Source organism: Martes martes, assembly GCF_963455335.1.
Source record: "Martes martes genome assembly, chromosome: 7".
NCBI classification, from domain to species: Eukaryota; Metazoa; Chordata; class Mammalia; order Carnivora; family Mustelidae; genus Martes; species Martes martes.
This window is the reverse complement of record NC_137894.1, coordinates 45,310,806-45,321,565: the sequence shown is the minus strand read 5'-3', so window position 1 is coordinate 45,321,565 and position 10,760 is coordinate 45,310,806. Positions and strand designations below refer to the sequence as shown.

The following is a 10,760-nucleotide window of genomic DNA, read 5'->3' as shown; positions in this document are numbered from 1 at the left end:
TGCCTTAGTGAGTAACCTCTGCCACATTTTGCTTAAGAGGAAAGTTTACAAATATATTAATATTCTATATACCTTTAAGGGAAAGTGATGCAGGAGCTGGAGGCCTGGGGGAGCCGTTCTCAGAAATCCCACAGAATGTCAGCCCAAGTCTGGAAAGTGTTGTGAGGGGTGTTACAGGGGAGGACTACGGAGGTCGTCTTGGTTGTGCCAAGAGGAAAAAAAATCTTGCCAAGCAAAGACAGTATACAAAGCGCTGTTCACCAAAGCCTGTAACCCAAAGGAGTCCCCCAAAGCATTACATGGCGGAGAGAAACGGTCAGCACCTGCTTCCTCCAGGAGGGCGCGAACTGAAGACAGAGGCAGGTCCCAAGGAGTCAGGCGCCCCTGACTCGCACAGTCTCTCCCTCGGTGCCCGATCGAATGGGTGACCTAGAGCTGACCCAGAGGCAACTCGGACCTCCTCCCCGAGCCCACCGCCACCTCCAAGGCGGACACCGATCCCCAACCGGCAGGACGTACTGAGAGCGCCCGGAGTCACTCACCTAGATTGGCATCTTGTCCTGTCGTCATGGTGACCGGCGGAGCCACGCAGCCCCGCCCCTTCCTCATAACGTGGCCCCGCCTCCTCCGAACCCGGAAGCGCGAGTCTCGCGCCCACTGCGCGGACCGTTCGGAAAGGGGGAGCGCGGCGGCCCAGGCTCGCCCGGCCGCGCGCCCCGCCCCTCGGAGGCCCGCCCTCCAGTTCGCCCCCACAGCCCGCGGCGCCTGCGGGTACTGACTGCTCCAGCTGCCGGCGGTGACCTGGGCCCAGCCACCCCCACGGCCCGCGCTCCTACTGGAGGGAAGAGCCGCCTTGGGGAGGAGGGAAAGGGACGTGGGGGAGGCCACGGCAGGTGAGGGGTGGGCGAGGGCCTGGGAAGCGGGGTGTGGTGTGTGATGTGTTTAGGCTTGCAGGTGGGTGTGTATGTAGTGTGCGCGGCTGCCTCCGTCGGTGTGACTTTGTTAGTGTGGCCCCTAGGGGGCTGGTCCATGTGACCATGCACGTGATCGCACGTCCCTCTGTGTGTGTGTCTGTCTGTCTGTCTGAAGTCGAGTTTGGGTTCCTAACGTGGTCGGTGTACCTGTGACCCTGCCTTTTTGAGGCTTTCACGGTGGGACTGGGGGTGGGTGGGGTCTGTGTTTGGAGCATCTGGGGTGGGGGTGGGGTGGGGGGCGCTGGACCGGAGAGTACTGCTGTAATCCGGTCCTGGGGATACACTGCTGCAGCCCAGGAATATGTTTTTCAACTTTTAAGAACTCTGAGCAGAAAGAAGCTAGTTATTTTGGAGATTGCACCTCAGCCTGAAAGTGACAAATGTCTTTGTCATTGCCAGGTGTGAGGGAGGTAGCAGGGCTAGTGTTTCCTTTTCCTCTTCTGGTTTTACTGGGGAGTTATAAATTCTGCATTTATGCTGCTGCTTTGTCTCCTCGTGCAATGTTCCAGCTCCTTGTAGCAGAAAGACTCAAGAGACTCAGGAGTAACTTAATAGCTGTGTGCAAATTTCCAAGAGCTTTTATCCCAAGACAGCACAAGGTGAGGTGTCACGGAAGAAATGTCAAGTAGGCAGCTTTTCCTCCCATTAGGTTTAGACAATAATGGAGTAAGTTCCTGAAGAGAATAGGGATAAATCTGCCCCTGAAGAGATCTGAAAAAAGGATAGCTCTCTACTGGTGTGGTGAGCTATGGAGACTTGCCCTTAAAAAAGCCAGTTGGATCACCTAGAGACTCTCAGGTTCTAATATTTACTTATTGCTGGTATTAAGAATCACAGATTGTCCATATGTGGATCAACTACAGATTGAGATAAAGGATCCAAAAACCTCTGACTAGTTCAGCTGGTCATGTGACTTAAACATTTTTAAAGACAATCTCGCTGATTGTAAACCGGCAGGTTCTGTTGAAACTCTGAGGGATAAGTGCATGTAATTCTTGGTGCACACTCAAAATTGGCAGTTTTATTGTCTAGCACCTCAAGGGCTAGAGAAGACTGGGTGTCGAAAGCACCCGAGGAGGGGTTTCTTTAGGCAAGATTAAGGCTGATCTCTGCAGCCCTTTTCCCACCAGTGTGAACAGGTGCTTTTGTTTTTGTGGAAGAATTGAATTGTGAGAGATCAAATCAGTCCACATTTGATCCGCATTCTTTCTTATTTAATACTGACCAGTTTGGTCGCAATCTCAGTTAACTTTTTTTGTTTTTGTTTTGTTTTTGTTTTTGTTTTTTTTGCCATATACAGAATGTTCCTCTTGTGACTTGGAAAAGTATACCCCTTTAGAGAATGGAAGAGAGCTAGGAGAACAAACTTCCTTTTCATACCACTCACAGCTGCTTTGCCTTTGTAGCAGTGAGTTGTTTTTTTTTCTCCCCCACTTAGACGTCAGTTGGTCAAATGCAACATTTGGTATCCGTCTTACCTTTCATGTGCTGCCAAACTAGCACAAGTGTTAAAATCACTTGCCCCTACAAAAATGTAGTCACAGTTGGGTGGAATCTTTCCATCTAGTGAGATTAGTTATAAAAAGTTATAATACTGAATTGGTTGTGAATAATACCGCGGACTGTGGTAAGGAACATCTTTCTACTTACTACTGTGGGAAGAAGTGGATGACAGTGAATGTGTGTGCCCATGTATGATCTGTATCTGTATGTGTATGATCTGTATGTGATCTTTGTGATAGTTTGGTTTGTACATTGCAGCCGATTCCGAAACTGAATAATTTGTCTCAAGTTTGACAAATCTAGAAGCTAGCTATTTGGCTTTAAGGGGCTTAGGTGTTTTATAAACCTGCTGAGTAGGTAAATGGCTTAGATTTTTTTTTTAACATGTTAGTATTAAGAGAAAATGGATATGCATAGAATGATTTTCTTTATTCCAGTATGAATTATAACTGCATTTGTGCACACTGATTTCAGCTTAAGACTGGCTAAGACTGATATTCTCGGTACTCTTTAGAACAAGTTATGATTTTAACAAACTTTTCTAAAATCACTGTCCTAACCTTGAGAGAACAGACCATTATTACAATGTCAAGGTTGTAAGTCAGGTTTAGTAATGGATGTCTACATTTCCTATCTCCTTGGGGTTTAGTTTAGTAACCCCCCAAGGTTAGAGGTAATTGTTAAGACTGTTAGTTCCTTGTACTTCCAAGACAGCAGATGTGGGAGGCCAAAAGGTAAGAGTTTCATTGGGTTTAGAGTCCCCAGCTCCTTCCCAGTCCAGAGAACCCCCTGCCCTCTAAAATGACAACTCAGAGTCAGCCCAGGAGTTAAGTCTAGTGGTCATGAACATATCCTAGCCCTATTAGGAAATCCAGACTCGCCCTAGGGGTAGAGGACAGGATGAACAGCAAGTATTTGAATCCTTCCAAACCAGTGGGTTGAAGTTCCTCATTTGGCAATAAGAATCTGCAACAGAGAGCTATAATTTCAGTTTCTTATTATGACATAACACAGATGCTTGAGCAAAGAGGGGCAGCCTTTCAATTGAAGATGCCCAGCCAGTCCGAAGCTCTTACAGGGCTGAGTCAGAGGGAGTTTAGGATTGCCTGATCCAGTCTTCTTAGGACATAGTCATCCATTTTGTCAATGGATAACACCTTCTCTGTGCCAAGCACTGTTCTAGACTTTGGAGATACAGATGAGAAAACAAGCCCTAAGAGGGTCAGTGACTTCCAAGGTCACAGAGCTGTAAAAGCTAGAAATCACCAATTTTTTCTAAAGACAAATGTTTTGTTGCTAGATACAGTGCCTTCAAGCCTATTCTGGTATTTTATCATAGATCTTTCAGAGGAGGTTATATCACTTTTAATCACACCAAGGTGAATAGCAAATCTTCCTGTATTTTGCATTAAGAACTACACGTGAAGTTCTGAAGTTATATTCCAGTAGAGTTAGATTTATGGCATTTTGTGAAGTGATCAGGAGGCACGCTTACATAACCTCCTTTCTCTAGTGTGGACTGTTCCCTATAATTCTACATCTTTGTTAAAATAGATTTCTAAGATACTGTCAACAGAGTTTGCAGTCATTTAACTAGGGCAGGCAGTCTGATGTCAGAAAAGACTCTCCCCTGCCTCTGGCCCTAGCTCTGTAATAGCCATGGGATCTCTGGTAAGTCATTTAAATTTTCTAGATTGGATTCTTCATCTGGAGGAACGAGGGAGTTGGAGTCATTATCTCTCAGGGCCCCTTCTGCTCTATGACTATAGGATTTCACCAAATTGTTTTCTGTAGCTTAAGTATATATGAGAGATAAAATAGTCCATTTCCTTGGTTTTACCGTTTAAGGTATTGTTGGTATAGCTAGACCAGACTCTACATTTAGTTCTGATGTAAACATGAATTCTTGACATGAAACATCACATGCTTTTATTTCAGGGTTAACCTCCATTTCAGCTAATCATGGGAGAGATTAAAGTCTCTCCTGATTATAACTGGTTTAGAAGTACAGTTCCCCTTAAAAAGGTATGTATGGTTTTACTACACCTCTTCTTCTCAAAATCTTGTGTTTTGTTTTTGTGACTGAGATGTTATGCCTTAGTAGTGTTTGAGAGTAAAGGTTATTGCCAAGTATCGTGACTGTGGGCTGCAGAGCATAAAGTTCTCCTCTTCTTTGTCAAGTGCAGTCAACTTTTGAGACTCATTCAAGAATAAAAGTGGGTATAACTATACTCATTATTTTATAATTGCTTTTATGTATCCAAGCAAGCAGGAATATGTGTACTCCGTTTAGGGGGAAATTTGCAGTAACAGCAACTACATAGTAAGTGTGGTCAGATTCTGTTACAAAGCCTTTTACTGTTCCTCGGATTTAAGATTTACTTTGGGTCACATTATAGGTCCTCTGTTTGCCGTGGTAGTCATCTTCAGGAAACCTTATTTGACTGGGATGTCCAAAAACCCCAAGCACTTATATTGAAATTTGACTGTTAACTCTGAGTCCCTAATTAATCACAAATGTTTGGGGATCACACTAGACAAAAGCTAGTTAAGCCACAGAGCAAAATCTTTGCTGATCCCTTTGCAGAAGTATGAGAGTACTGTGATCTGAAAATCTTCTGTGTCTCTATTATAATCATTTTGTCAGGGTAGACATCTGTGAAAGCACCATGCAGGTTTGAATTAATAACAGAACTTTTCTCCATATAGAATTTGAGATACAGTTCTCCTCCAATTATAAACAGAGTATCTGCTATATAACCAGCAGTGTTGAAGTATTTCCCGGATACTTTATTTAATTCTTCGAACGGTTTAACAAAGTGGGTAGTGATGCCCATTTCACAGGTGACAAAACTGATATCCAGAGAGGTTAACCTGTGAAAGGTCACACGGCCTTGTAGAGTCTGGATTAGAATCAAATTAATCTGGTTTCAAAGCCAGAAATACTTCACTGCTTACCAAAAGGAGCCTCCCTTCCTTCTTGTTCCCTGGGAAACACTGTCTTGCTAAAAGATAATTGGCTCCTGGGGTCCCTCTACCTTGTCCCATCCCTGCAAGTAACTCATGTGAGCTCCTCTTGACGGACTCACTTTCTCAGCAAGCTGATCACCAGACCCAAGACAACACCAGACTTACTGAAATATTCTTAAAAGTAGTTATAGCCAGTAGTTTCATTGATGTCATGTTCTCCAGACTGACTTCAGTCTGGTCCACTGATGAGTCATGATAAGTTTGCTTGAAATTTTGTGGTGCTAGATTTTAAATTATCAAAGAGATACTGTGTCTTCTAAAACTATCAAATGTAATTCTGACAGATTTGCCATTCAGGGAACTCTGAGAACATTGAAGTGATAAACTTATTCCAAATGGATTACTGAAATAATTTCCTAGAAAATCTTGGAGATCTGAATATCTTATCTCATATGAATGTTATTACTACAGGATCGGGATTTACTGTGTGTACTGTCAAAAGCCGTTAAGAGATTTTCACCACAATCATAACAAAAACAAACAAACCAAAAAAACCCAAAAAACAATGAAAAGCAAAATGGTGAGTGGTAAAATACAAAGAGCAAAAACACAGGTATGAGATATTATTGTCATCATCTGTGAGCTGGGGAAGTCCAAAAGCGAATTGTTAGGGTCCTCTGGACATTATCTTGCCCCATTTGTCTGCTCCCAGTGACATCTGTGATCCCAGTGAGTGTCTTGCCATCCACAGTGACCCCCTGGACCCACAGCCCTGCCAGCTAGGAGCTCTCAGAAAACAGAACCTGGAGACCTTGAGATTTTTAATGGGAAAGTGGCATAAATATCGATTTGCATTGGCAAAAGTTCAGGCAGTAAATGTACTTTTCCAAATCCCACCAAAAAGTGAGCCAGAGAAAACAAAAATGATTATGCAGTGAATAATACTGATATCTAACACTCACTGAACACAAAATATCTGCCAGACTCAGCACTGAGCACCTGACTTGACTCAGCTTATTTAATACTCATCTTTTTTCCCCTGCTGGGTTAAGAACTACTAATTCAGGAGGGTTTCTGAGGCTCCCTACCCTCTTTTCCCCAGAAAGACAGTTTTTCCCTCTACCGACTCCCCACACCTGACTGACTGGTTTGAAACATTCTCCCAGGACAGGGACACCTACAGCTGCGGCATCCTTCCTCTCTAGCAAGAGTCTCCCGCCTCAGAGGCATGGTCTGGATCAGGTTCCAGAACCATCTCCTGAGTGTGACCATGTCTCCCTAGTTTGTCCGAGAGCCTGGAGTCTTTTCTCCCCTCTGGACAGCGCTGGAGAATGACTCTGCAAATTGCCTCCTACACACACACAGCCAGAAGTACGGGAAAGAAAGAAGATGCCGTATACAGAATTTACTGTTTAATGGTAAACAGAATAGGGCTTCATATAATCATGGATGGGAAAGAAAATTAAAAACTGATTTCTGAAAAAAAAGCAACTCTTTGGAAGAGTATAAGCAGTTCTGCGTAATATGTTAGCACTGAAGAGAGAAAAAGAGACCAAAGCAGTTTATTATACATGCTAGTCTGGTGTGATCCCCAGGGAACCTTGTAACAACCAAGGCAGTGGCATTAAAATTGTCAGAGAAATTGTAGTATAAAGTAACAGTATAAAACCAAATCCATAAGCTTTTCCTTTTTTCTTTTCTTCTAACTTTCCCTCCAGATTATCGTGGATGATGATGATAGTAAAATATGGTCGCTGTATGATGCAGGCCCCAGAAATATCAGGTGTCCTCTGATCTTTCTTCCCCCCGTCAGTGGAACTGCTGATGTGTTTTTCAGGCAGATCTTGGCATTGACCGGCTGGGGTTACCGGGTAATAGCTGTAAGTATTGTTGGGTCAGTATGACAATTCATGTCCACATTTCATGGGGTTTTTTGTATGTGTGTGCTTCTGTTTCTGATTAACTATAGTAATGGCCATGTTTTTGGTGTCTTGTTTTTTTTATGGAAGAAGATACTGTTTTCCTTTTTTTAAATGTGAAATGAAATCTTTTGAAGGAAGGCTGTACAGTACACGGACACAGAGAGAAGCAGAGGGAACAGACCTCTGTGGAAACCTCTGTGCCCAGCTTTTACGTAGATTGTCTTAAGTCTGAACAGTAGGAAGCATCAGCCTTGTTTACAGATGAGGAAATGGAGGTTCAGGTTATTTGGGTGATCGTGGCAGGTCATGGCCACTAGGGGGTGTAGGGAGAACCGACCGGAGTCTTCTGACTCCATTTCCCCTTCTAGTTCATGACACCGCTGCCTCCAGAGGAGACGAATGTGTACTCTCCCACAGAAGGGGGTCTGCTAACACTCGGGTAACTGAAAGCTTGCTTTAATGTAAGTCTTCAACAGTTGAGATGAGGTTTATTAATTATAATGCTCATAATCTCAGCACTTGGTTAAGAAGTTTTCTGTTTTCGTTACTTTTATTACTGAGTTTGGACTAAATCTAGTTTCCCGTTGATATTGTTCTCAAATCCCTTCTGGGAGAGCAGCGTAGGTGAGGAAGGCGCTGTTGTTTGTGACTAGTTTTGTGGCATGCCCCGACTGTGTAACAGTGGAGGCTGGTCTCCTGGCTTCCCGGGGTGGACTCACTCTGCGGCTTTGAGCAGGCAGTTGTTTCTGGGAGCCGGAATAGTAACACCTAAACAGGTCTTCCTGTGGGAGTATTGCTGTTACTATTTTATTTACTGCTTGAAGGAGAGAAAACTCTGACCAGATCTCTTCTCTTGGAAGGTAACTGAAAATTCTACTGGGTTAACCACCAACTAGGGCCACACAAAACAAATCCCAGTTCTTCCTCCTGACAGCCTTTCTGGAGAAAACTAAGTGTTATCAGTACCGCCTGCTGCCTTCCCCCAAGGTCTTTTCTTCTCTGGCAAAATTCTCCACATTCTTTAATCATTCCTCATATGGTGTGTTTTGAGTCTCTGCAACATAATCCTCCCTTGTTCTGGGTTTTCATAAATTCCTCTTGGTGGACAGGATTTTAGGAGAGCAAGATGGCCGCTGCAACCCAGGACACAGTAGTAGCTTTCCTGGTGGCCGCTGTTAATCAGCCGGGGACCGGGGGGAGACTGAGTGGCTGCAGGCATCTCTCTCACTTTAGAGCACTATCTGAAGTTGACTGTGTTTTTATTGCTCCTAACTGGCAGGTCCAGCTCACTTTGCCTTCCGGATGGGTACTTCTTTCAGCCCTCAAGCTTCTTGATGTGGGATTTCCTTATTTCATTAGCTAGATAAAGAATAAAGAAAAGTCCAGGGACGCCTGGCTGGCCCAGTTGGTGGAGCATGTGACTCTTGATGTCAGGGTTGTGGGTTGAACCCCACGTTGGGTGTAGAGATTTCTTAAAAATAAACAGAAAAGGCCAATGGTGTCTTCAAATTTACTTTGTCCTTATGTGCCTAACTCCATGAGATTTTAAAACGTTCTAGATACTTGTTAATATCTCACAGTTAAAAGGCACAGGCCCTTTTCTCATTTAAATTTTTATTGAGATAACTATAGATTCACATGCAGTTGTCAAAAAATAATACAGAGCTAGACAAACCATAAAAGACTCAATCTCAAAAAACAGACTGAGGGTTGCTGGGGGGAGGGGGGACTGGAGAAGGTGGTGGGGATATGGACATTGGGGAGGGTATGGGCTGTGATGAGTGCTGTGAAATGTGTAAACCTGGTGGATTCACAGACCTGTACCCCTGGGGATAAAAACATTATATATTTATTAAAATAAATAAATTAATTAAAAAAAATACAGAGCTATCCCTTTTATTCTTTGCCCAGTTTCTCCCAGTGGTAACATTTTACAAAACTATTGTAGGATATCATAATCAGGGTATTGATTAATACAATCACTGATCTTAGTCTGATTTCTAGTTTTACTTGTACTCGATTATATATATTTATGTGTATGTCTGTGTGTTAAGTTGTATACAATTTTATTACCTATCTAGGGCATAGATATCTTTAAATTAAAGGCTTCATAAAAATACCTTCTTGGGGCACCTGGATGGCTCAGTCATTAAGCATCTGACTTTGGCTCAGGTCATACTCTCTGAGTCCTGAGATCAAGCCCCATATCGGACTCCAGGCTCTCTACATTCAGTGGGGAGTCTGCTTGTCCTTCTGCTTCTCCCCCCCACTCACACAGGCGTGTGCTCTCCCTCTCTCAAATAAATAGATAAAATCTTTTAAAAAATGTGTCATCGTGAGGCACCTGGGTGGCTCAGTTGGTTAAGTGTCTGCCTTTGGCTAAGGTCATAATTCCAGGGTCCTGGGGTTGAGCCCCATGTCAGGCTCCTTGCTCAGCGGGGAACCTGCTTCTCCCTCTCCCTCTGCTGCTGCTCCCCTGCTTGTGCTCTCTCTGTCAAATAAATACATTTTTTTAAAAAAAGGTAAATAAAAAAATAAAAAATAAAATAAAAAATATATCATCTTCTTTCTTTTCTATCATCTGACTCAAATTCTCAAATTTTCTGCTAGGGAGAGGCTCTTCTCCATCCTGTCAGAATAGTGGAATCTTGGGGCGCCTGGGTGGCTCAGTGGGTTAAAGCCTCTGCCTTCAGCTCGGGTCATGATCCCGGGTCCTGGGATCGAGTCTCACATCTGGCTCTCTGCTCAGCGGGGAGCCTGCTTCCCTTCCTCTCTCTCTGCCTGCCTCTCTGCCCATTTGTGATATCTGTCTGTCAAATCAATAAATAAAATCTTAAAAAAAAAAAAAAGAATAGTGGAATCTTACCTACAAATGAAATTTTAATAGTAAAATTAACATAATTCCATCAGGTCTAAAATTATCCTATTATATACTTGGCAGTATCTATTCCAGAGATTTGTTAGTGACAGAATGAATCTAAGTGCTTAAAACAACCAGCCTGTCAGGCATTATTTACTTTTTTTTTTTTTTTAAGATTTTATTTATTTGACAAGAGAGACAGAGATCGCAAGGAGGCAGAGTAGCAGTCAGAGAGAGAGAGAGAGAAGGGGAAGCAGGCTTCCTAGTGAGCAGGGAGCCCAATGCGGGGCTCGATCCCACTAAGATCATGACCTGAGCCAAAGGCAGAGGCTTTAACTCACTGAGCCACCCAAGCACCCTTCATTTACTTATTATTAAAAGAGAGGGCAATTCTTAGGTGACAAGCTAGAAATCCCCTCAAGGGAAGGGACTTGGTGACTTGTATTTCTTTTCTCCTCCTCCTCATCAGAATTCATAGGCTACTTAGGGTCAAGCACCATATTTTTTTGGTCACAAAAGTACAAAGAAATC

The 10,760-nt window shown here is 43.4% G+C and overlaps 1 protein-coding gene across 2 annotated transcripts in view; it reads left to right on the top strand.

The window, feature by feature from the left end:
• The first annotated feature begins 629 nt into the window (after positions 1 to 629).
• SPG21 (SPG21 abhydrolase domain containing, maspardin) overlaps positions 630 to 10,760 on the top strand; it is a 20,501-nt gene continuing 10,370 nt past the window's right edge. The window contains exons 1-3 of one of the 2 annotated variants that reach the window (XM_080807850.1): positions 630 to 893; positions 4,416 to 4,502; positions 7,166 to 7,327. In XM_080807850.1, coding sequence (XP_080663976.1) covers positions 4,440 to 4,502; positions 7,166 to 7,327 — 225 coding nt within the window. In that variant the 5' untranslated portion in view covers positions 630 to 893; positions 4,416 to 4,439. Of the gene's footprint in view, positions 894 to 4,415; positions 4,503 to 5,924; positions 6,028 to 7,165; positions 7,328 to 10,760 lie in introns of those variants that run through there. The other variant, XM_080807851.1, reaches the window with a different exon arrangement.